Source organism: Pygocentrus nattereri, chromosome 5, assembly GCF_015220715.1.
Source record: "Pygocentrus nattereri isolate fPygNat1 chromosome 5, fPygNat1.pri, whole genome shotgun sequence".
Classification (NCBI taxonomy): Eukaryota; Metazoa; Chordata; class Actinopteri; order Characiformes; family Serrasalmidae; genus Pygocentrus; species Pygocentrus nattereri.
Genome location: NC_051215.1, coordinates 6422803 through 6450738, shown reverse-complemented (window position 1 = coordinate 6450738; position 27936 = coordinate 6422803). Strand labels below are relative to the sequence as shown.

Sequence of the window (27936 nt, the reverse complement as noted above, 5' to 3'; positions counted from 1 at the left end):
GAGTAATTTGAAGAACTAAAAGTTTAACTAATAGTTAAAATGTCCAAATCTGTTTTGGACTTTTTATGTTTGTTTATAGCCAGGCAGAAATAAATATGTAAAAGTTGTGCTAATATTAGTGCTTCCTTCATTTTGAAACTACTTTACGAAGCTCTGACTCTTCAGAGGTCAGCATGATCAAAGCAGCAGAGCGAGTTTAAGAGGAGCCACCTCCTATTTCTACCATTATATCAAAAAACAACCAAACTGTCAAACATGCTAGAGGGTGCCTGCGAGTGAGTGAATGGTGGTGAATTGAGCTAAACAGCTACAAACTAAATGTTTCTAATTTATGTGAAAATGTGAATGATGTATTCTATTAAAAATCATAATGAAAACCAATCAGCATCTTTCCATTTTTCTATAGGCTTCCATTTTCTATGGCTTTTGGGTTATAGGGTCATAATGGTACTAAATAAAAATACTGATAATTTTTTTCTATATAAAAATTATTCACATTTTGCACAAAATCTCCTTAGAAACCTTCAATCTGGACTCCCTCGGGAGCGCCCTCTAGTGCCTGGCAATCCTGTAAGATACAACTGACTGACAGTTCTTCTCACTACATATTCTGCGGTAGTGCTACTTGACGAGTATGAAAACTCACTACATCAAGTTTCACAAACATTTCTTCACTCTGAACGTCTGCGATGCGAAAACATTTATCGCTACCAATTCCATTGAAATTAATGTAACTTTGCTTGTGGCATTTCCCTGACAAAAGCCTGCATAAGTGGGCCTTAAAAACACCAATGGAATGTTCTGAAAAACTCAGTTGCCTAAATTAGATTTCAGTAAACATATGCTGTCTTCCCACGACCCTGACGGAGAAGCGGCTTAGAAAATGGATGGATGTGCTGTCTTGATAACTGGTGTATCTTTGAAACTTTAAAAATAATGGCTTGCTTCCATATTTTTGCTCATAGTGTGGATTATTCTTTTCTGTGTTGTGCTGCTGCTCTATGATTGTTACGCTTGTGCAACCTGATCAGAAAGCTGTGTAGTGGAGGTTTGACTGCTTCCTCCTGTGGAGAGACAATGTCTCCCACTGCTAGAGCAACAGCACGAGTTAATCACTGACTAATACCTGCACTGCTGTGTTCCACTGTCCTTGTCTCCTGTCTCTGTTACAGTGCGCAGAACGCTTGGAGAGCAGACCCAAACTCATCCCTCTTTTACTTCAAAACAAACAGACATGGTTTGAAATCCTTTAATTCTTTCTGCCCTCACCATGTACCTGGCAGTGAGCCAGGCGCACTGTTTTTGTTTTATTGCAGGTCAGTTCTCAGTTTGCAACAGTTGCTACGCGAAAGCTCTTCAGCAGCTGCGTTCTGGCAGGATGTGATGGATGAAGCAGGCAAGTTTGTCTCTGTAGATGAGAAAAAGGGACACAAAAGGATTTGTCTGCCTCGATGTCCTCTCTTCGGTTTCCAAACGTGTGCCCTGTAGTTGCCCCCATTTTTTACTTCATTGCTTCCTTTTCTGCGTATTCTGTTCTCTTCCCCGTTCTCTGTGCCACAGCCTCTGTCTCTCTGCTCTCGCTTTGGCTGCAGGATTTGGCGGCAGATCTAATGGCTAGGAATGATGAAGGATTTTATAACTGCTTCAGTCTCATTGTGTGGACTCGACTGGGGACGAGAGCCTCTAACTGCGCATGTAAATGAAAAGTGGGCATGGGGGAGGAATTGGACACATTACGATTGTCTGGAAAAGACACAGATTAGTTTAGGAGCAGCAGGAGGTTTATTGCCGGAGCATAGGCAAAGGCTTTGGCTAGGAACATTCACGGATGAGTCGTGCAGCACTACAGTAGTCAAAGTTGAGTAAGGAGAGCAGTGGTGTTACCGATCCTCATTGATGTTACACGTAAGAAAGGTAACACCAGTGACATTTTTTGTTAGTGTAACGTGGAGCGAGGAGTCGCTAAGATAAGCGACTTTTACTAAGGGCAAATTCAGGGTCATGCTCAAAAACAGTCCAGGTTCAAATAGATACGGAGAGCAGGAGGGACAGACATGACAAAATGAACACAGAACCTCAAACAAGAAGCAAACACCATGAGAATACAATACACCCATTACGATCAAACATCCAAACAACACAAAGACCAGCGATTACAAAAGGCAAACACAGGGCTTATAAAACACAGGGATAACGAGGGACAGGCGGAAAACAGGTGGTGACAAGCAGGGGTGGAGTCACAAAACAAGGGGCCGGACTAGGAAACCAAAACAAAGAACATGTGGACTAGACCAAAACAAAACACAAACAAATGGACAGGACCGGGAGGGGCCAATCGTGACAGTGAGAAATGCATTTTACACAATGGCTGCTAGAGAACATCAAATCACATGTTGTCAATCATGGAATATCCACGAAAATATGGAATTGAATCTCTTTGTTTTCTATTTTTTCACAATTATTTAAGAATAAAGTCGGCCAGTGACAACAACTAAAAGCTTCATATGAAATCAGGAGCTAAATGAGAAAATGTCTCATCGCTGAAAGACACAGTGGACTCACTATGTGCTTTTCTTCATAGATCCTCAGAAAATAGGTAAAAGGAAGTTGTGATGTCATGAGTGTCATTTTTGTTATTTCAAAATAAGAGATTTTTGTTACACAGTAACATCAATGACACAACACCTGGAGAAAACAGGGGGGGTGGGGGGGAACGGGTGCTGGAGCCTATCCCAGCAGTCTTCGGGCGAAAGGCAGGATAAACCCTGGACAGGTCGCCAGTCCATCCATTTTGGATGCACAATCATTTATTATTTGAGAAATATTGAAAAATTAAATCGTGACCTTTTTATCCAAGCATGACGCAGCACAACTTGTTCGTGCATTTGTTACAAGCAGACTTGATCAGTATACTGCCCTTTTTACTGCCTTCCTAAGAAAACTATACACTCTCTATAACTTACAAAATGCAACAGCACAAATTTTAACAAAAACAAAACAGAGACCTTCTATCACCTCGGTTTAGAAAGAAATTCACTGGCTGCCTGAATCTTTTTAGAATTTTTCTTACTAATTTTTAAAGCCCTAAATGGCCTTAAAGTACCTATTTATGTTCAAGCACTTGATGTTAGATCTGCAGACACCGGCCTTCTGCAAATACCTTCCATAAAATACAGAAAACATGGATAAACTCTTTCTGTTATTCTGCTCCTAAACTGCGGAATTCCACCTTTTATAAGGCAGTCAAGCTCAGTGCTCATTTTTAAGAAACAAAAAACTCTTTAATTCAGCTTTTAATGGAAATACTACCTCTCTTTTATTATTTATCCTTCTAATTTGTTATCATAGTGCTTTAGATGATTTAAAGTAATACTCCTAATTTTTATTTATTCGTTTTGTTTTTTTTTATTATTATTTATTTATTGCCATCACCAACTTGAACAATAAAAGAAGAAATTCAAGCTCAAGTTTAATTTGCTCTATTACTATTACTGACTGTCAGGTAGCACAACCAAAAACAGGACTTTTGACATGCTTTTATGAAAGACGGGCAGAGAGTCCTGCATTGTGAAAGACCCCATGTGACCCACATTGGCCAATGCCAAGGTCAGCAGCCAAATTGTGGAACAAACAGTCTTTGACTTTTACATCTACAAGGTGGACCAATAAGGTAAGTGTATCTAATAGAGTGGACAGTGAGTAGACAGTGTTTAAAAACTCCAGCAGCACTACTGTGTCTGATCAGCTCGTACCAGCACAACACACACTTACACCACCACCATGTTACGGCAGTGCTGAGCATGATCCACAACCCAAATAGTACCTGCTCTGTGGTGGTCCTGACCATTGATTCATTGATGTATAACAAATTAGGCAAAGAAACAGATGGACTACAATGCGTAACTGTAGAACTACAAAGTGCACCTATATGTAAGTGGACCTTATAAAATATAAATTAATTGTAGATACAAGGTAGGTGTACCGAATAAAGTCCTCAGTCAGTGTAGACAAGCATTAGAAATCAGAGAAATGGCTGCTTTTTGGCCTCTGCATTAGATGTCCAAAATCAGTAGCGTTATTCTCACCAGCGAGTTAGTAGCTCATTATTTCTAGCTAAGTAATCAGAACACATGGTGTGCTTACCAATGAGGCCAGAGTAGGACAAGAGGCAGTCCGCATAATTCTCTTTGAGACAGCCAGAGAGAGACCGGGGCTCAGGCTGACAGTTAGCAAAGAAATCTGCCAGACGAGACCTGAAACACAGACATGTCAAAAACACATGAGACTTAATTATCCATCTACCAATCACTGAAAACTTCAGCATCAGTTTGGTCAAATTACTCTTTTAGATGCTTAAGTAAACCTGCACAAAAACCTAACAACCAGGGGAACCTGAAACATTTTACTAAGCAAAATAGTAAAAACAAAACTTATCAATATATAGATAAACCTGTGTCAGTACTGTTTTCTGGCAAGAACAGAGCTGCATCTGAAGATGGCTTTGTATGTGGCAGCTTCTTGTTTGATTTTTCCAGTTCACCCTAAAAGGAGCAGCAGTTATGTTTCACTACCTCTACAGGCACATCAGTGTAACTCTTGCATCATTTAAGGTGGAATGAGAAATCTGAGTAAAATGCCAATTTCAGCTCATTTGTCTATCATGTGTCATTGTGCTACCAACCATCAGACACTGCTGGAACTGGGAAAATATTACATTCAGGATATTAGTGCCAGCTTGTTCATGACTTACTGCAGTGAGACAAAATGCCATCTGATGCCACTAACTGAGTGAGGTGGCTCCCTAGCCAGGCCACATCACTCTCATGATTAGGCCATGCTAGACTAAGGCTATCCCCAAAAGTCCGGCAATTCTGCCTGAAAAAACAATGTGGAATGTTTAAGATTTAATGGACTAGACAAAGGTAGATCGAGGGATTGCTGTGTTTACATTTCCATTTGACGAGTGGCTGAAACATTGCACTGTTTGTATCTGCTCTTATCAGTTTGGACAAAACTCGTACCCAATTTTTTTTTGAGTGGTAACAAGAAAACAGTGCTCAGAGGAGAATTATGGATAAATCCACTAAAGAAGAGCAGCACCAAAGTGGAAAAATCCAGTTCCCCTTAAAACAAGGCATGACGTAGCTGTAGGAGAGTGAGAAGGCTAGAACTCTGAAGGGTTGGAACATGCAGCCCTTGTCCCTCTCACTGGATATTGGTGATGAAAACTGCAGCCCATTTTCTAGTTTCTCCTGTGTTTACATTTTATTATTGTTCAGGTTCATTCTGAATTACTGAAGGTATTAAATACATTCTGCTGAGGCATATTTTGTTCATACAGCTACAGCAGAATACACTGCTTTTTAAATGGAAACCAAATTTCTCTTAAGGGCTAAATTTGAGCAAATAAGACAAATGTGATTAATTGTTATTAACTATGCGAACGAATGTGATTAATCACATTTAACCATTTAGTCCTTTAACAGCCGTACCTTTTATTAATCTAATCATCCCAGCCTAAGAATAAACTCTGTTTAGCACAGGTATTCTACACACAAGCTGCAAGATCTCTGTGCAGACTGCTAAATGCGCACTCCCACTTTCTGAAGGATCAGAGCAGCACTCCAGTGCTAAGCACAGAGGAGGAGAAGCTGAATTAATGTGATGTGCTGATGCTCCTGACATATGGTGTGGGACTAGGGGGAGACTGATGGTGTCAATCCATCTCCACAAACCCAGAGAAGCCCCAGTGTGCTATACCACCCTCTGCCGCCTACATAACCTCCAAAACTCATCTGCCTGTACACTCTCTCTGTGAAAACCCTACAGTCACCAGAGAGAGAGAACAAGAAGAAGTTAACTATTGGAGGTACCAAGGGGCAGCGATCCAAATGTCCTCCATTTATTTGTGTAAGTGCGTGCTTGCAGAGTGCTGAGCGGTGGGAGCAGTTGCAGATGCTCCGATTGAACAGGGTCATTAACTCCCCCCCACACTCAGCCTGGAGACTTCACACTGCTGTGATAGAGCAATGATACATAGAACACTTACACAAACCATATCTAATGAATCCTTAACAAGCCATTTACAGCACTTCAGGGCAGGCTCCAAACCAAGCAAACTAAATTTGGGCTCTGCTGCTTTATTGCTAGACTTCGATAATCACAGTAATTGTCCTAACCGTATATGTTCGGCATTTTGCGCTAATATGCACTTTATTTCCCAGCAGAAAGGCATCAGCCGCAGAATTAACGCGGGCTGTCCCTGCTGGTGATGCTCTGTAATCACATGTGGCCTGTTTTGATTTTAAGTGTCATCTCTTCGTGTGAGATTTGTTAGCACCCCTAAAGCCTCCATTTTACACTGTTTTGTTGTTTTAATATGTACCCATATCAATGCTGCCATGGACTAACACTTACCGCTGAGAGGCGGTTAATTTAAGTGTAGCAGCGATTCACAACTTCTCACTGGATAGAAGGACTGTAACACTGTTTTGAGAGATAAATATAGTTCTCACATCACTGTTGATTTTTTTTGTTAAAATTGCCATCAAGTTATATATTTTATAAATAAACGATGTATGATAATCCACTTGCATGAGGAAGAGAAAGAAAATAAAGTGGGAGAAAAGGGTTTCTAAAATTCTACTGAATGCGTTTGGGATTAACTGAATCATGAGAAGCAGAAAATGCAACCAACTTCTAAGACTGAACTTTGGAGCTGTGGAAAAATAGCATTGACTGATTTCTTTTGAAGAACTGAAAGCAGGTCTCCTGAAAAGAATGAAAGCTGTAATAAAGGTAAAGTGTGGACAGTAAATACTGAAAAACATATATTCATTTGTTTAGGCTTGTATAATTTTTTTTTCCTAAATATGTTTTTTGCTCCCTGTGATGGACTGGTGGCCTGTCCAAGGTGTATCCTGCCTTCCACTCAATGACTGCTGGGACAGGCTCCCCTCGTGACCCAGAAGGATAAGCGGCTTAGAATGTGTGTGTGTGTGTGTGTGTGTGTTTTGCTGCACAATCACATGATGCTGAAAAATGAACAACTTGCACTTAATGGCTGTTGGACTGGAAATAGAATAGATGAATGGTGGTCACTGCCTTTTGCACAGTACTGTATTAAACTGAGGGTCTGCGTTTCTCTTTATATTATGTTCTTTGAGATTTAGTAAAACCTAAAGTTTTCTCCTCATATGTGAACTGCATGTTCAGGCTTGTGCAGCAGTTTAATAAACATCCTGTGGGTTGTAAACACTACAAAAAAGTACAGAAAAAATTAGGCTTTGAGATGTTTTAACTATGTGATATACTTTTGTATAGAGAACAGTGTATTGTATTTTCAGAAATCATATAGGGAAATCTATTTGAGAGTACTCAACAACTCCACATGGTATGTGGCAAGCATTTTGTACGGTGTTAAGTGATGGATTATAAACTTCCATTAAAGTTTAATTACCTCTATTACTATGTTATGTGAGTTAGCATCATTGCTGCAAATATACAGAGGTAATCTCCAAGCATTAAACTCATTAACTACAGTTGTGTTCAACAAGATTTTTCACTGAATGGTTACTTAAATAAGTAAACCTGACAAAGAGGGTTGTTACGTGCAGTAACTGTGTCAGTGTTGTGCAGTTGAAAGCAGAGAATGGGATTGGGCACCTGCAGATGTAGTTGCTCTTGCAGGAGGCTTGCAGTGCCAGGCAGTTGGGTTTCTCTTTGTCCTCATAAGAGCAGGCCGGGACGATGGTCTGGCGGCGGCGCTCGGAGCAGGCCGACGTGTCGCCCACGGGGCAGGAGCAGTAGAGCATGCCGTAGCTGTGCTTGGGTGGCACCTTGTCAAAGAACTGACGTAGGGCCTTGTGGCACTTGCGCTTGTTGCACACCTCAGCTGTGGAGACCCTGCTGGTGCATGGGCTGATGTAGGCCGAGCGGTACTTCTTACATGTGTCGTTCAAGTTGCAGGCTTTGGCCGCGTTCAGGCAGTTGTTCTCCTTAGCCAGTGCTGGCTCCCCTTTAGAGACAGAAAGGAAAGAAGGAGATTACGCTGTGTTTTAGAAAGTGAGATGTATATTCTTTATGGGCTGACTAATATATAATTTAAAACCTTCTATATTCTAAATAAATTGTTTTGCAAAAAAAAACAAAAAAAAAAAACAAATTGTCCCAGTTTACTAACATAAGTCAGTTGGCAACTCCAACGGTCAAGTATGACTGTCATTTATAATTGCGAAATTATAAATGTAAATAAATATTGGTGCTTTATCAGCCAGATTTTGATGCTGATGATCTGTAGAATTTTCACAAACAAATCTAAGGAACTTTAAAGGAATGCTTCAGTGAAAAATATAATTTACTCAGCTTTTAGGTTAACAAACTTCTATTATGCTTTAGCTACATTAGCTCCAGTTCAAACCTAAAGAAGTGAACTTCAGACGTCAAGTATGTCTCGGCTAGTTGGGATGGATTTATCTTTATCTCAGAAAATAATCCTGATTATCTGTATCTGCAGAAATCCACCAATACCAGCCAAAAGAAAACAACAAAAAAATGTAATGCTTACAGGAGGCCAGTAATCTGATCTTCACAGCAGACAAATGACAATTCTACTGCACAGTAAATGAATGCTTACATTTTAACATTCAGCTACTTAAAATCTGTATCTGTGATAAAATTTTAATATCGGTCAGGCTCTTGTGTGCATGAGTTAAACTGCTTAACAGGCACAGAAAAAAAATGTGAACGAAGAAATAAATAATTCCACATTTTCCTTTGTTGTCACTAAGAGAAAGTATTAATCCTGAAACTGAGAGAGGGAGTAAGATCTACTTCACACTGTCCAGAATCGCTAATTTGAATACACTGGCAATCCTGACAGCAATATCAACTAATGATCTTTACTACATGCCTGTCGATCCAGGGTAGAGAAAGCTGTGTGGCATAAACCTGCATTTTTTTGGTAGCATTAAATCAAATAGAGCCCATCCCTTTGGAACCCTGCAGTCTAAAACAAACAATCGGCTTGGCCGAACAGCAGAGTCATCAAAGCCGCCTGCACTGCACTCTTCTCGCCTGTCAGCTCCCGCTAATTGCCGGCTTTCTTACAGATCCTGCCATTAATTACCATTTCTGGAGACTTTTCAGAAAAATGGAGCAACAGCAGCAGTTTGGGCCTTAATGAGGGCCAATTAAAAGCAGAGAGAACAGGTTTGCTGGAGAGTGCGAGAGGAGAGGGTTTATGTGTGTGTGTGTGTGTGTGTGCATACAGTATAAATGCGTGTGAGTATAAGAGTAAGTGAATGTGTGTGTATTTTCAATGCCACTCCTGTGCCAATAAGCTACTTGTCTTGGCTAGAAAGTCCAGAAGAGCTGGCTGATGGAGCGTGCACATTCCTCAGTGTCTCTGGAGGTGATGGGAGATGCGCTTGTTGTCAGTTTGCTCATTTCAGGCCGGCCTAATAGCTGACAGAGCCTGTTCTAGATCAGTCCTTAAAAGCTGTGTGATTAAGTGGACCTGGCATGCCCTGCTCTCCCACTGCACCTTCCTCTCCATGAAAGCAGATGATGAAGGTTAGTGCTGGGCAGGAGCCAGTGCAGTGCAGGTTTTGGTCCCTAATGAAGAAGGCCCGGATAAGAATAAAGAGACGTAATCCTGGGACATCTGACTTCACATGCTGCTTACTGTATGATAGGATTCATTAAAATTAATCTCTTGCCCATATACATGGGACTTATTCGGAGACCAAGTGCTGGTTTATAAACGTGTCAAATAGGGTTTAATCTCTAGTGTTTGGACTTCAAGTAAGGCAAAAAAAAACTGTTCACAAGACCTGAAAAGGCCTTATGTCTGAAGACTTCCACAAGCAACTCGGTACTCGCCCACTTGTGCCTTTTCTCACTGCAATCTGCCAATGCCGGATCTCTCTGCTCATCACTGGTTGGCATGTCTATGTCATATCTGTTATGGAAATGTTTATATGGAACCATATAAAAATATCTGAGGCTGTAAACGATCTGACACACTGTTTTGCTGTTTTTAATTTATTTTAATGCTACACAGAAACTTCCAATGAGAATAAAACTGACTTTTTATGCTTTTAAAATTTTCAGAATGTCGCCCATTTCAGTAGTTCACTCAAGCTAGAACGTTAGCTCACTCAAAGTATCAAACCTACCTTAGAAAGTACCTACAAGCTTCTCATAGTCATTTCCACTTTGTGCTAGAGCCATGTGAATTTTATCCAATCAGATCTTCCAAATCTCAAATTTAAAAACCAGATATTTTCATTATTATGTTGAACGGTCATTGATTCGAAGAAAAAATTATTAAAGTTATTGGCATGCTACTGCAAAAATACCATGAGTGTTAATTACATCACTGATATGGTTGAATTTTAATAACATATTCTCATGAGAAAAGTCCATAACAGCATATCGCCACTTTGGGGAAACAAATCTAATATCTCTAAAATACTGGAACTGGAGACAGAAGAAAACAACCAAAGATTTATACAAGATTTTGTTCTGACTGTGATATCATCAGATCTATTCTGCCCAGTAACAGGTGAGAAACGACTGAGTGAAGGGCATCCCATTTAAGACTCCTCTGTCCTTGAATCTTATCACTGCATCTCAAGTCCTCAAAGGAAGGAGCCAAGACACAATGTGAAATCAGCATACACGAAGCATATGAAAATATGTTAACACAGACCTGACGAGCCAAAAAACACAGCCATAAGCCAGAATGATCAGTGGACAGTTTCTCTGATGGTAGTACAACTGTGTCTAGCACTGCAGGAACATGACTGAAGCCATTTGTGGTTTTAATAAACTTTAAGAAACTTTTATTTCCTACAAAAATGTATTAACTCTAACTACAGGGAAGCAACTATTAATGTTCTCTCATGTGTTTGTGTCTAGAATTGTTCCCATGGTTCATGTTAAAAGGGCCTAAAGACTGAATATAAACGAAGAGACCTGAAGCAGTTTTCACCATACACAAGGCATGCTTTAATAATTCTCCAACTGTTCCAAACCTTTGCCATGACGTAGTTACCGCCTGAACAAAAGTAAAGAAACTTTGGACAAAGGAAGGCTTACAGAACGGATAAAGAGACAGTTGTTTAGATGGCTACACTCACCAGCCACTTTATTAGGTGCTAGTAAAAGGCTGGACCCTCTTTTGCCTTCAGAACTTCCTTAATTCTTCGTGGCATACTTTCAACAAGGTGTTGGAAACATTCCTCAGAGATATCCGCTCACTGGATGTTTCCTCTTTCTCAGACCGTTCTCTGTAAACCCTAGAGATGGCTGTGCGTGAAAATCCCAGCAGATCAGCAGTTTCTGAAATACTCAGACCAGCCCGTCTGGCACCAACAACCACGCCACGTTCAAAGTCCCTTAAATCCCCTTTCTTCCCCGTTCTGATGCTCGGTCTGCACTTCAGCAAGTTGTCTTGACCACCTCTACATGCCTAAATGTAGAGCCCATGTGATTGGCTGATTAGCTATTTGTGTTAACAAGCAACTGAACCTGTACCTCATAAAGTGGCAGGTGAGCGTATTTCCAAATATATATATATATATATATATATATATATATATATATAGTTGCTGTTGGAAGAAAATCTTGTATCTCCAAAATAGTAACTTTACATGAGAAGGAAAAAACTTTAATGTAAGTCAATGGAACCAAACATTTTCCCAGGTCATTTTGGGCCATTTCATTTGGTCCATTGATCATGCAATTCATGTACAATGTAAAGAGCAATAGGAATTTTCAAATTATGTCAAACTGAAAAATATATCATATATATGTATATGGTATAAAAGTGACTCTTCCCAGAACCACTAAACTTCTCTTTTTAGAAATGTGGCTCAGATGGAGCCTAACTCTTCAGCTGGTCTGGAGCGCTTTATTCTTTTTAGGTTCTGCCATAAGTTTCTAAGAAATACTGCAACACTATTCAGTTGAACATTCTTGAAGTCTTAAGTACACCACTGACTGCGGTCACATGTGGTAGCCTGACCAATGTGTTTCAGTCATTTGTTAGAAATGAAAAACAATGGCAGCTCTATGCCACGTTTATTTACTAAACTGCTATAAGCTATAATATACAGATATGCCCTCCACAAATATTGGCACCCCTGGTAACCACAAACAAAACAGGCTGTACAAAGTATTATTTATTGCTTATCCCTTTGATCTTTTCTTCAAAACATTAATAAAAATCGTACCTTTCTTTGAAATATAAGCCTTTCTTCACATCATTGTGCTTGAAATAAAGCTCAGAATTGTGTTAATATTTTGAATGATAACGATATAAAACGATATAAGCGATAAAGAAACAGCCTGTTTCGCTCATGTTCACCAGGGGAGCCAACATCTATGGACAGCACTGTATGTTAACCCTTTCAAGTCCCAGGCTTATTACATACTGAATACAGGGACCTCAGTGCAAATTGGCTAGGCTATTCTTAGGTTATGGAAGTGTGCAATAAAACTTTAAGTAATGGGCATTTAAGGGGTTAATATGTCAAGGTTCAAACAAAACATTGATTCTCTTTAACAAGCTTCAATTGTGCCTGAAAGCCTGAATGCAACTCCACACATTGTTGCCCACACAGTGTGAATCATTTCTAAAGAAAGGAGACAATCACCCTTTGATTACATTCACTCTCAGAACTTCTTCTGGAGATGTTGTGCACTCACTGTCTGGTCTCTCTAGCTATACATTTGTAGGAGTCTACAACTTGTGGTGAAAATCATTGGCAAACTCCTTGTTTCTGATGTGTTTAAAGGAATGGAAATCTCCAAGTTGTGCAGGATTGTTAGTAATGCATTCACTCCTCTACACAAACTGCATTATTTCTAGCTCTTTATCTACCGGAGTCTTAAATGGTGCCAGTATTGACTTCTCTAAACTCATAACAATGACCAGAGCTTCATAGCTGGAGTCATTTAGCTCTACAAGGTTTTTTGTCTTGGGTTCTGACCAAAGCTGAGAACTCTTGCAGGATGTGGGTTCTCTAAACTCAGTGTTAGGGTGACTGAAGATGAATCTACAGAAGTGTCTAAGAGCAGGCAGTAGCCTCTGCTGTGCCCTTCTCACATCCTCTGTAAGGACAAACCCGATGCTCCAACACTGACTCTGTGCTACAGTTACTTTCTTAAGAGAAGAAAAAGTTGAAAAGGGATTGAAAAAAGAAGCCGTAAAAACAGTTGAGGTCATTAACAACTCTTTAATGTCCTTTGGACTGAATGTCTTGTTAAAGTCTTGCCAGAGACTGTGTCACAAATAAATGCAGCAGCCCTCTGGCTTGTCGTGTGATTGTAATCCATAGATCTTCAGCTGCCACGTAATGTGTATGCCTAAGAGGGCTCTTAAGGTTTCCATTAATCTCAGGTTTATTATTTGCACTAAAACACTAAAGCAGCTTGTTGCGACCTACCGTGCTAAACTGGATGATCTGGTCACTGCAGACACTACTATGTCAGAAGTGCATTTATATTAGGACTGTCATGACTAATTCATAAAACTTGATTAGTCAATTTAAAATCATGCGCACACTGATGGACACACCCATTTTGTCACGTCATCTTCCTACGTTACCATTTTTCTGTAAGTATTTTGGAATCTTTGAAAGGCTTGTTATTGTTTGAACAGGTCAATTTTTATCGTTTGTCCTTTTAAAAACTTTATCATTGAAATGTAAAAATAATCAGCAGTCTATTTGTTTACTATCCATGAAAACTTGACATTGTTCAGTGAACATGCCTTCCAAGAGAATTAAGAGCTTTTCATTGTGAATGTATATGGGGGGATTGGAATGGGGGGGGATGGGGTTCTCCTGCCAGCAAAGCATTTCACAGCCAATTTATTTCTAGAAGCCTTGTATCAGAACTAAAATAATACATGTAAAGCCTTCCTAAAGGTTCGGAACAGATTTACGTGTCTTTTGTCAGATATGACAGCAAACTGATTTGAAAGTAAGCTCTTAATTGTTATTTGTTGCTTCATGAAACTCTAACTACAGTAACACGTTTGAACCATTTTGCATGGTTAATAAGTAGAAATGATTATTGTTTGCAACCAAGAGAGTTATGTGCAACTTAGTTTTCATCTTAGTTTTAAATTAATCCCCTTTTTAGTAAAACACATTCATATCTATGAGTCGTCATAACTGCTGAGCTGCTAAGGGTCTGTTGACAAATGACATTACAGTAACACAGCTGCAAGCGGTGATCATCAGGGTCAAAGCACAGGGTGTCGATATGGAACAATATGGAGACTTGTAAGCCAGTAATCTCATCAATAATCTCTATTTTTAAAGTTCTTAAAACAAACAGCCTTTGTAGTGAACTATGGTGAGCAAGACAAAATTCCTGGAAAACACAATTTCTTATAGCAACGATATCATCTCATACTGCAGTCTCAGAGTGCCCAACTAAGCTTATTCTATTTATTCATCCATCCATCCTCAGCCGGCTTATCCAGGCTTATTTTATTTATTTATTTATTTTTTAATTTAATGGTGCAACCCCAACCATCCGTTTGATTCCGGGTGATTCCACAACCACCCATGGCTGGGAGTCCAAGACAGGTTAACTAGTCTTGCTTCACCTGGGTCCCCCACCCAACACAATGCTAGCCAGTGAGGACGTCTGTTAGCTGGTATAATAGAGTTGACAGTTAGTGTTCTTCTCTAAGCGTGTTGAGTGAAATGATGCATTAAGCAGCAGTTCAAAAACACGTGGTGGTGCTTTATGTTTCTCGGAGGAAGAATGTGAGAAGCCTTTTCCGTCCCAGCTTGGATGCATCGTGTGATAGGAGGAGATTGAGAGACTGGGGGAATGGGGGAGCAATGTCTCCAGACCCCCCAATTATAGTGTCATCGTTTTCATCCCTCATAATTTTCCTAATTCAGATAAAGTCAATCAGTAATCAGTACACGACACTCATCCATGTACACTCTCCCATTCCTCTCATGACCCCACTGGTCTGTTTTTTGGCAGCAGGATGATTAAAAAAGTATTTAGCTGCCCCATAATGATAACCCCATAAACTGCAGCCTTATTATTCAGTTATTAAATATGTTCTGCAGCTACTATTAAACTAATATTTAAGTTGTGAGAATGATGAAACTATAAACCGGTCCCTTCATTGTAAATCATATATTATATTGGGTGCATCAGCAGCATCTGTGACAAAAACGTTTTAATTCTCTTGGGAGATAAACTGCAAACAAAAGTATGCACAGGAGATCTGCATCTTTTGAGTAGTTACCATTCGGGATGCTTACAGAGGTTCTTTAACTCACTTTACTCATAACTGTCATTACACACACACATAAACAGCCGTCTTACCCAAGAGCAGATCTCAATCAGAGTGTGAAGCCTGCACTATAACCTTCTGAACTTTAATAGACTGCTGTAAGAGCACACCACACCAGTCCATCTGCCTACTGTCTGGACAGTAACTCAACACACAGGCATACACACACACGTACGATGGCATCTGCCCAGCCACTTTCAAACAGGCCTTTTCATTCCCCCCATGCCTCCTATCTCCATCTGTGTGAGCGTGAGTGAGCTACTGTCCAGACACTAGGGCAGATGGAGCGGGTGAAGAAAGAAACAGAGACCCTTGAGCATTACCAGCAAATGTTCGTGAATCTGCTCTGACCAGTCACTGCTGGTCACTGGGGCCTGACTGATAAGAACATTCTGTGGCCAAACGGATAGATTTTCTAGAGGCTAGAGGGCTAAATATTCAGATAACTGATAATAGAGACTGAGATATATATATATATATATATATATATATATATATATATATATATATATATATATATATATATATAAAATATGCACACACGTTTGTACATACAATATATATTATATATATATATTATATATTATATTATATATATATATTTATACTCTGGTAGTTTTGGTTCTGTAACACACTGTATGAATCCTGTATTATAATGTGCTATATGGCATATGTAGCACCTTTTATAATGCTTATTATAAGCCTTTGTAAATGCTCTCAAATAATAATAATTACATACACAACAGTTTGTGAAGAAAGAGCATACGACTTCATGAAGTTTCATTACGCAATATAAAATACGTGTTTACATAAATGGTGTAAATATGACATAGTAAGTTAACAATGACTTTAGCTCAGTGTATTTTTGTCAAATACATAACGGTCACATAATTGATTATGTGACAAAACAAAGTCTGGCTGCAGATTTTAACAAATGTGACAAACCTGAATTTATGAAGTTATATACACTTGTTTTACAGCATTATATGCATTTATAACCACTTAGGATCAGTTGCACAACTATGCCTGGCATTGTAACTTACAATTTGTAAGGCATTATTTATACTAAAAAAGGCATTACACACACATTTGTAATACATTATAGATACAAAAATCATTACTGACTTTGTAAAACAAGAATGTAACGCGTTACTGTTCCTAAACGCATTACAATTACTAGTAGTGTGTGCTCGTGTGATCGCTTGAGTACTATCCACTAGTGTGAACACAAATCTCTTCAAGCACCTGCAAAAGGCAACATGCTAACACAAAGACAGTAGCGAAAGACCCCCAAGCCAGAGTGATGCTCAAGCTGAACATATGCTTCTTATTCAGATTTTTCTGTTCAACCTTAAATGGTGCAGCGCTTATTATTATAACACCTCCGGCGGCAGAATGGAACTGTTGCACCATTTAAGGTGGAAATTCAAAAGGAAGGTGGCGAATAAGAAGCTGATTTGAGCGTTGTGGCATATGTAATTTTAATGTTGTTTAATGTCATGGGCTATTGTTAAATGGCAATAACAGGAACGATGCATCCTAGGCGATAGTGTGGAGAAACAGCAAAATAATGTAACAAATAGTGTTATAAATTACTTTCCACAGGCAGTCAACATGTATGTACACGTATACATATATGTGTGCACACACACACACACACACACACTGTAAACTAAGAATGCTTTCAAAAATATAAATAATGATTGTTTATTTTTATCAATTTACAAAATGCAAAGTGAGCGAACAAAAGAAAAAGTCTAAATCACATGAATATTTGGTGTTACTACCCTTTGCCTTCAAACCAGCATCAATTCTTATAGGTACACTTGCAAAAATTCAGGGATTTTGTAGGATTGTAGTCAGGTGTATGATCAACCAATTATACCAAACAGGCGCTAATGCTCATGAATGACACATGTAGGTTGAAAAAGTAATTAACGTAAACATAAACAGCTGTGTAGGAGGCTTAAAACTGGGTGAAGAACATCCAAACTCTGCTACTAATGTGAGGTGGTGGAAAACAGTTTCATGTCACAGGTCATAAACTATAGGAAGACTGAGCACAGCAACAAGACACAAGGTAGTTATATTGCATCACCAAGATCTCTCCCAGACAAATATTTCAAAGCAGCCTGGTGTCTCAAGATGTGTTGTTCAGGCTCTTTTGAAAAAGCACAAAGAAGCGGACAACGTTGAGGATCGTAGACGCAGTGGTCGGCCAAAGAAAAATTAGTGCAGCAGATGGAAAACACATCAAGCTTATTTCCCTTTGAAATCGGAAGATGTCCAGCAGTGCCATTAGCTCAGAACTGGCAGGATCCAGTGGGACCCAGGTATACCCATTTACTGTCCGGAGAAGTCTGGCCAGAAGTGGTCTTCATGGAAGAGATGCAGCTAAAAAGCCATACCTCCGACATGGAAACAAGGCCAAGCGACTCAACTATGCACGAAACCATAGGAACTGGGGTGCAGAAAAACGGCAGCAGGTGCTCTGGACTGATGAGTCAAAAATTGAAATATTTGGCTGTAACAGATGGCAGTTTGTTCGCCGAAGGGCTGTAGCGCTGTACAATAATGAGTGTCAGCAGGCAACAGTGAAACATGGTGGAGGTTCCTTGCAAGTTCAGGGCTGCATTTCTGCAAATGGAGTAGGAGATTTGGTCAGGATTAATGGTGTCCTCAAAGCTGAAAAAGATACTTATCCATCATGCAATACCATCAGGGAGGCGTATAATTGGCCCCAAATTTATTCTGCAGCAGGACAATGACCCCAAACATACAGACAAGGTCATTAAGAACCATCTTCAGCATGAAGAAGAACAAGAAGTCCTGGAAGTGATGGCATGGCCCCCACAGAGCCCTGATCTCAACATCATCGAGTGTGTTTGGGATTACATGAAGAGACAGAAGGATTTGAGGAAGGCTACATCCACAGAAGATCTGTGGTTAGTTCTCCAAGATGTTTGGAACAACCTACCAGCTGAGTTCCTTCAAAAACTGTGTGTAAGTGTACTTAGAAGAACTGATGCGGTCTTGAAGGCAAAGGGTGCTCACACCAAGTATTGATTTGATTTAGATTTCTCTTCTGTTCGTTCACTGCATTTTGTTAATTGATGAAAATAAACTATTAACACTTCCATTTTTGAAAGCATTCTTAGTTTACAGCATTTTTCATACCTGCCTAAAAGTTTTGCACAGTACTGCGTTTGTGTGTGTGCATGTGTGTGTGTGTGTGTATATATATGAATGTGGCGTGGTTGTTGGTACCAGACAGGCTGGTCTGAGTATTTCAGAAACTGCTGATCTGGGATTTTCACGCAGAACCATCTCTAGGATTTACAGAGAACGGTCTGAAACAGAGGAAATATCCAGTGAGCGGTCAGTTGTGTGGACGAAAATGCCTTGTTGATGTGAGAGGTCAGAGGAGAATGGGCAGACTGGTTCAAGATGATTGAAAGGCAACAGGAACTCAAATAACAAACCAAAATCTCTGTGGAATGTTTCCAGTACCTTGTTGAAAGTCTGCCATGAAGAATTGAGGCAGTTCTGAAGGAAAAAGAGGGTCCAACCTGTTACTAGCAAAGCGTACCTAACAAAGTATGTATGCTGGGAAAAAAAGACTTGCTTTCAATGTTTCAAATCTGCTTATCACCCCATTGCTACAACCCTGAGGCACAGCATCCAAAGTGTGTGTCAGAAGATGGCACTGACAGGCATCTATCAACTGGTGCATCACTGCAATCTACTCCACGACAAACAGCACTACAGCCATCCCACCATCCACTCACTGACGCCATTGTAGAAAACACTTACAGTCCTGCCAAAGCGACTCTTTCCTCTGTGCCAACACCTACACAACCACTAACATGTTATCTTAACATATGCTGCGGCCATCAAGCGTGGCGGTATGATATGATCAGAGTGCATTCTTAGTGGGGATGCAGCTTTTCTTCCATTCACAATGCATCCCCAGCTGTCTCTCTCTAAGAGAGACAGGAGAGGAGAGAAAGCACATAGCCACCTCTCCTGTGTCTGGAGCGGGCTTGTGTCTATGTGTCTGTGTGTTATGCGCGCAGATGGCTCTGTCTCTCACCGGTGTCAAGCCCACACTGACTGAGGAGCTGAGCCAAATCTACAGAGGATACAATGTCATACCCTACATTCACCCTCTCCTCCCTCTCTCTATCTCTGTCTCTCTCACACACACACACACATACACACAGAGGTGTTTGCTTTTACACAATAGTAGTGGGGTCATGTAAGAAACTATATAATAAGAATTTTCTAAGCATAATCTTAAACCTAACTCTAACTTTAACCCTAACAAAAAAGAAATAAATTCTCTTTAAAAATTGAAACAAATCCATCCATCTTCCAAGCCACTTCTTCCTCAGGGTCGCGGGGGGGTGCTGGAGCCTATCCCAGTGGTCATCAGGCAGAAGGCAGGATACACCCTGGACAGGTCGCCAGTCCATCGCAGGACAGACAGACAGACACAGACAGTCACTCACACCCAGGGGCAATTTAGCATGCCCAATTGGCCTGACTGCATGTCTTTGGACTGTGAGAGGAAACCCACACAGACATGGGGAGAACATGCAAACTCCACACAGAGAGGACCCCAGTCACCCGCCCGAGGAACCAAACCCAGGCCTTCCTCGCTGTGAGGCGACAGCGCTACCCACCACTCCACCGTGCCACCCAAGTGAAACAAAGTTTTTTTTTTTTTTTTTTTTTAAACAAAACAAGAAATTAAAATTCTCGACTGAAAGAGAAACAAAAAATTAAATTGCTAAGGTGTTACTAGGACATTGCTGTGGTATCCCAAGAGATTGCTAAGGTCTTGCTATGTTATCCCAGCCAGTTGCCATGTTATCAAGATTTTGCTATGTCATCCAAGGTGGATACTAAGATGTTGCTAGGCAATTGCTCAAGATGACTCTTCAAAGGTTCTTTAGCAAAGAAAGTCAAGAAAATGAATGTATATAGAACCATGATCACTTAAAGAAGCTTTTGCACGATTAAATGGTTCTTTGCTTTCTTGCGAAAGCGTTCTTCATGGAGAATTGCTGTAGGTGGTTCTATGTAGAATTTTTTTGAATGGGTCCTACATAGTACCAAAAAGTATTCCACTACTGTTACACGCCAAAGAACTCTTTTTTTGGTATTATATAGAACTCTTCTTGCTAAGAGTGTACTTGCCCACTGCTATGTTATCCTAGGTGGATGATGTGGTATCCTAGTTGGTTGGTAATATGTGTATATGTAATTGCTTTGAAATACTGTGTGTGATTTTTTTTATCTGTTATCATTAAAATGATCTGTAAAGTCAGACTTTCAGTCTTTCTTGCAGGCCTGTTTAATATTTGCAGCCAAAATATTATTCAATGGCTGAAATTTCTGTTCATCCCAGGCAAAAAGCAAAGACAGGACCATTTTTACTCATTAAACCATGTTTATCTCTGTATCTCTGGTTTTACTACAAAGTCAGGACATTTTTGTCACACAGGCACACACACAAACAAGGCCATCTGGTCGTGCTGGTGCAGTCAAAACCCCCATGCAGCAGCTTTAGTTTCTTATGCAGCTTCAAATCGATTAGTGTCGCCAGTACCCTCCCTCCCCCATCACTGCCTATTCTCTAATTTTCGATTATCAGGAGAACATGTCTGAATAATGACCTTGTCTGCTACTGGGGTGAACCAAAATAAAAGGCACTGAAACAGGAGGTCCTGGGACATGCTAAGAGGAGCCCTTATGGAGAAAAAATGTAACAGCAGTTAAAGACATTTTCACAATATATATTGCATTATTTAGTTTGTTGTGAGGTTCTGAACAAACTGGAATGGAGGAAAACAGAAGCACTTCATTTATGGCTACGTTTTGGTGTTTGTAAAAAATAAACTACTGAGCAAAAATCAAACATTTGATAAAAATGAAAATAAACAAACAAACAAACAAATAAATAAATAATACACAGAATGGTTTGACATTCAAACAACTATTTGACACTATGAATGTATATTTGTGGAGTTACTATAAATTGGTTGGTGCTGTTGTTGTTTTCAGGCTGTCTGTAATTGGTCTAAATATGTCTTTTTATTGTATATGAAGTGGTTTATTTTTCTGAAGTACTGATAATCTCCACCATATGTTAACTTATCATGGTAACGATGACATACAGTTGGCCTGTCCGCCTCAGGACATACTTATAATATCAATGTAAAGGTGTCTGTGTTTCGGCTTTGAACAGCATGAAAGTTATTTAAATTAACCATCAGTGTTTCTCATAAATCCTTTCTTATCCGCCAATGAGTTGTCCACCTTTTGATGGAGATATTGGCGCTCTCTTTCTCTCTCTCTGTCTCTCTCTCTGATTAAATCTCAATAAACGCCTCACCTGTGGGTTAATGGGAAAATGTGCAGTGAAATGAAGAGCGAATGGGGGCTTTATTTGGCCCCGCCATGTCAGCCGTCATTAGGAGCCGAGTCGAGGGCTCGATTAAGCCGCCGTCGTGATTACAACCTGATGCTGCTGAGAGGCACAGTGTGTGTGAGTGTGAATGTGATGTGCCATGTAGTGCTGACATGCTAGACTCTATGATCCTTTTTGCTTAGTTTCAGGCTCAAATATGATGAATTTTGCCTGCATGTTGTGTACAAAACAAATTTTAAACATGACATTTATCATGTGCATGGTAAAACGCAACATGCGCTTCCCTTTCTCATACATATGCATTTGAAGGAGGGCTGTGCAATGTATGAAACACAATGCAGCATATTCTGCTCAATTTACTGAAATTTCAGCAACTTGCAGTGGCTGATTTTGCAATTTTTCTTTCTTTTAAAATCAAGGAGAATTTGTACCTCAGTCTCAAAAGATGTTATTGAGATATGTCCTTTAACGATGGCAGCGTAAACGGGTTAGACGGAGGCACAATCATTAAATATGTGCTGAAAGAATATTTACCATCAGAATAAACTGCTTAAACTCTCAGGACTCTCTATTTACGGAAATTTTTGACCGTTCATCCAGAAGCGCATTTGTGAGGTCAGACAGTGATGTTGGACGAGAAGGCCTGGCTCACAGTCTTCACAATTCATCCCAAAGGTGTTCTATCAGGTTGAAGTCAGGACTCTGTGCAGGCCAGTCAAGTTCTTGTTGCACAGGGGGCATCCTATCATGGTACCACGCTGGAATTCAGTGAGCTATTGAGAGCGACCCATTCGTTCACTAATGTCTGTAGAAGCAGTCTGCAGGCCTAGGTGCTTGGTTTTATACACCTGTGGCCATGGAAGTGATTGGAACACCTGAATTCAATTATTTGGATGGGTGACTAAATACTTTTGGAAATATAGTGTATATGAGAAGACAAGGTGCAAAATACGCCGCACTACAGCTGCAATATGTGCACACAGTCTGTGTTGTTTCACACTGTTTTCTCAGCCACAGTAAAATAACACTCCTGTGGAATGTTTTGGTGGAAAAGAATCACTGTCTTCATCACTGAGCTTTTATTTTCTGCTTTGTCTTGAGCTTGTTGGCAGCTCCATTATTTCACGGTGGCTTTTAAACCCTGTAGCACACCAGCAGGCCGTTAGTGGGCGGGGCTAAAGACAGTTTGCATGCTGAGCTTGATGCCTGCCAACAAAAGACAACTATTGAGCCTTAGAAGTCTAAAGTTACTGTCATTTTACTACACTACTTAAATGTAATTATATAATAATTACTTACGTAAAAACTATTCTGTATCAACAGATTCAAGCCTTTTATGTTTGTTTTAGTGACAAAAACATGGCAAAATATAAAGTTGGCCTAGATATTTTCATTTCCATAAAACTAGAACAGACACTAAATAATAACTTTAGCAAATTCAAGTCATTCTACTTACAAACACACCTCTTCTAAATCCAGGAAATTTCAACAGAATTGCTCCACTTGAATTTAGCTACATGAAACAATAAATGAGAAATTACAGCATGCTTTACATATCATCAGCGATAACTGACCTCTAAGAGTTAGGAATGATTTTCCCAGTCAAATGGTCGTGTGCATGTGTCTGGCTGTGCAAACTGAACACACACACACACAAACACAGGTAAACTAATTTGGGTCAGGGAGAGAATGCTGTCTGTCGTGGTAACTGGGTGAAAGAGGTCATGTAGATGTTGATGGTTTTGACTACAGACGCTGGCTAATAATTCAGCAACAGATCCACTCATCCACCGCTCTGCTTCTGTTCTGTGCTAATAACCAGAGAATGGTTTCCTGAGGAAAAGCTTGTGGAAATGAGAGTGGAATGAGGAGCGCAGGCAGGAGCCCCTTGGCCCCATGGGGCGCACCGTGTTCTCTGCAGACGAGGGCAACCGGGGAGTGTGTGCGTGAAAACAATGAGTTTAAAAGCTCCGACAACGCCCTGCGTGTAGTCCCAAGTGGCGTAAACACGGATGATTTGTTTGCATGCGTGTGTGTGGATGAGTTGATGATACACTCTTGATGAGTGAGTTTTGGAGAAGTGTGATGTAATGACTGTGACGATAAAGTGAATTCATGATATGAACTGTACAATATCATATTGTACCATGATACAATATATTTTTGATACAGAAGTTTAAAACAGGCCAGCATAATTAACATGTTTTCTCACTTTTATGGGTGTTTCTTAATCGTTCAATATATCAACAATTATTGATAACAGCATATTTTCATTTTTGTGTGTATAAGCGAGGGTATCTGAGCTCTAAAGCTTACTGCCACACAGGAAAGACCTTATTTTGAGTTTTTTTCATTTGTAGTTTAATGTGAAGTCATCAAGATTACTTTTCACAAAAAGTTTTTTTTTTGTTTTTTACAGAATGAGGATGCGATTTTTAATGTGCTAAAACCTTCAATTCAAGCCCAGCACACTTTTTGTTTTATCCAATTTTCTCTCCAATTTAGTTATCTCCAATTCCATCCGCTAGTTAGGACTCCCTCAGTCACATGATGCTATCAACACTAGGAGAGCAAAGACTAGTACAGGCCTCCTCTGAGACCTGTGAAGCCAGACACTGCATCTTTTCAAACTGCCGTTCATGCAACGTCTTTGGACACCCAAACGCGCTCGGAGGAAAGCGCCAAGTGCCAGATCTGTTACATCAGTTAACAGATGCTTGCATTGACTAGCATCATGTTGAGTAATGGGGGAGAAGGGGGGCCATCCTTCCCACCGAGAGAGAGCGAGGCCAATTGGTTAACCGGCTACGGGCGGCTGTAGCATCACCAGGAATCAAACTCACGATCTCCTGATGATAGAGCCAACGCTTAGACAGTTGCGCCACTCGGGGGCCAAGTCCAGCATACTCCGTGTTATTAAGCAAACACTCTGAACAAGGGAGAAGTGAATCCATCAAGTAGTAGATGCAAGCACTGAGTATTTTTGAGGCTCTGCCTGGAGCTCTGAGCACTAAAAGGAGCAAACAACAAACTGCAGCAGCCATCACAAGCTCCAAAGAAAAAGTAAACAACGTCTATAGTGTTAATGTTAACTTTTTTTTTTTTGTATGCATCAAAATTCGTTCTGAAGCGGCTTTACGTTATTGTGAACCCTCTGGTCGAAACTGAAACTGACCTAGATTTACAGAATATGTGCCTGTATTATATCTGTGGCTTTTAAAATATCAAAATGTACTGACAGTTCTGTTCTGATTGATCTATTTTTTAAATTTTCTTATTATCCCAGCCCTCAAGGAAACCATGCCAATTTAAGTCTAACATCACAACTGTATTCTATTCACAGCACATGTTGAAAAATGAAAAAAAAAAGGGAACATTAATTTGCCATAAGGGTGTCATTACACCGTTAGAAAGAGAAGGATGTGGCGATATCTTGGTTCCATGTTTGGAGGTGGAAGGTACCTTTCTTCCTTTTCCTCAGTGCTGCCTTCGTGGGCCGTAACTCAGCTTTATTGCCCTGATTGCTGGCTTTCGGTGTTACTGTAGATCACACTAGTGCATTTGTGCAGCAGAACTGTAGACATATCTCAGCTTTGAAGTGCCACAAGTGTCTCTCTCTTTCTTTTTCTTTCTCCCTCTCCCCATTTCTCTGGGGTACTCATCCTTGTAGTGTCTCCAATAACCAATACTAATTTTCTCTCATTTGCCACTCTCTCTCTCTCTTTCTCTCCCCCTCTCACACTAATAATACCTCTCTCTTCACAGTAAAACCGGCATGTGTATGTGTGTATTGCCTGTGGTCTCCTCTCTCAGGGCAGCTGGGCTTTCGAGGAAGGACAGCCGTCATTCTACCATGTGCAGATATTGCATTACACGGTGCTGCATTCATGCTTGGGGGATGATTCCTACTTGGCCAGCAAACGGCGGCGGAGAACAAGTAAGGGAAGCCTCCTTTGGGACTGGGACACGAGGAACCGGCAGCAGCATGCCTTTAATAACATATACACACTCTCCCTCTGGCAACTTTTGGCTCAAGCCACAGATTGATGAGGCTACCCGTCCCAAACCTGCCGTGCATGATGTGGACAGCCTCTCTGCGCAGCTCCAGGCCTGTCATGCAGATTTACGCTAGCGGCCCTCCTGTGGCTCAGCGGCCCGAGGCCACGACTACATCAGGAAAAGGGGCTTTAAGGGAATAATTAGTTCTGTGGCTGCTCTTTCATACACCAAGCTCGTAGACTCGTAGAGTCTTATTACAGATCTATTTTACAGTTACTGCCAATGGTTTTGACCAGTGTTTGAACTATGGCTACATCTGATATATTGTAGGTTCCAAGTTAAAGCTAGGTGATAGTTTTCTGAGCATATCATGGGTATGACTGTACTTCTATCAACACTGACCAACTAACTACAGTATGTTTTACCTGAAAAGAGGTTTAGATGCATTTAGTTATGCTACACAGTATGTGAGATGCTGGATATAGAAATTATGGTTGACAGCAATATGAAAATGTGTGAACTGTCTACTCCAACTTCAGAAAAACAAGGTAATATGATTTTATGAAGTTAGTGTTTATAGTACAATCTGGTCGAGATGTGTTTTTTTCACAATAACTTTCACAAGAATTCACAAGAAAATCATTTCTCTCCGGTTTCTAAGTAACAATTAATCAATACTAATATTTCTACTTTAGCGCATAAAAAACAGAAAACATTTGGTCAGATTCTGAAGAAAAGTATCACAGCAGGACTATATCAAATTCCAAACCTGTCACTGCTCCTAAGCAAGCTTTTCAGTTTGCAGCTGCGACCGAATAGCTAAACAAAACCACATTTAGGTAAAACTGGCAAGTATTGAAAAAGCTGAGCTGAACCTGATATTGTGATCTGTGATCCATGAGCCAAAATTAAACGTTCACTATTATTTTATTGCTTGTTGGCTTTTATTAGCAGCAGCTTGTGCTGCAAGAATGGTATGAGTGCATTTGAAGGGTCAGATGTTAAAACAGGCATATTATGCAGACCATACAGCGCTGATGTGCTGTTAAAAGAAGTGAAAGCATTGAATTGAGTCATTTGGTGTGGATCATCATAAAAAACCTGCAACATTGTAAGTGCAACCGAATCACAGCCATTGACGTTATACGTGATTCGCTCCTTCTAGTGTTCTAGCGTAGCGTGTGTCATGTCTTCATGTACCATGATTTTTGCCATATCACTCACTCTTACTCATCCAGTCCTGGTAAAACTTTTTCCAACTTTTTCAAACAGCTGCAGGCCTTTGTCAGACTAAGGCAGTGATTTGCTATCCTGGTCCTGTTTTTTCCTGCCCTAACACATATAACCCAACTAGTCAGCTAATTAATGCTAATTTAATGTCTGTTAAAATGGGTGTGTTAGCTCAGGGAAAACACCAGCAAATCTCCAAGACCAAGACTGCTTATCACAGGACTAGGGTGACAGCCTGAGCTGCTGCTAAAGTTTGGACCACCCTCAAGCATCTTGGACTCATGCATGCACACACATACACATCCATCATTCCATCCACCTGTCACTCCTTGTGTCGTTTCATTGGTGGTCACAAGTCAAGTCAAAGCGGAGTAACAACAGTAAGTGAGCCATATGTCAGTCAGACCAGCTTACATGCAAATCCCCTCAGACATGAGGGATCATATTTACCCAGAGCTCAGACAGGGAGCTGCCTGAGAGCATAAGGGTAAGTAAGTGAGACGTCAGCTCATACGTTACAGCAGAAACGCACAGAGGATCACTCCCCCCCGCCCCAATCTCTCCTGACACATGCTCAGTTTACACAAATACTGTGATCTTTCTCTCCCACAAAATATGAAAAGCTTCTTACCAAATGTGTAAAGAGGATTCTTGGGGGTTGATTGCATGATTTCGGAGACTCTACAAATGCCTCATCAAACACTAAACTTCATATACCATTCTCAGCACAGCGGGGACACTAACAGGGTAGTAGCTGGTGTATAAGACACACATTTTACACTCCAACTATACGGACCAACTTTTTGGATACATTTATATTACTGATACACCATGTAAGTGTAAATCTCTTTGCATGCACAGTTTGTATTAGCCATTCTTTAACCCAACAGCGGTCAGTGGTGGACGAAGTACACAAATCATGTACTTAAAGTAA

At 40.3% G+C, this 27936-nt stretch overlaps 1 protein-coding gene across 2 annotated transcripts in view; it reads right to left on the bottom strand.

Moving 5' to 3' along the window:
* Nucleotides 1-27936, bottom strand: part of gfra1a (gdnf family receptor alpha 1a) — a 120122-nt gene that overhangs the window by 26678 nt on the left and 65508 nt on the right. For both annotated transcript variants that reach the window (XM_017722749.2, XM_017722750.2), the window contains 2 exons: nt 7666-8017; nt 4144-4253 (listed from right to left, as the gene is read on the bottom strand). In XM_017722749.2, the coding sequence (XP_017578238.1) occupies nt 4144-4253; nt 7666-8017 (462 nt within the window). The remainder of the gene's footprint in view (nt 1-4143; nt 4254-7665; nt 8018-27936) is intronic.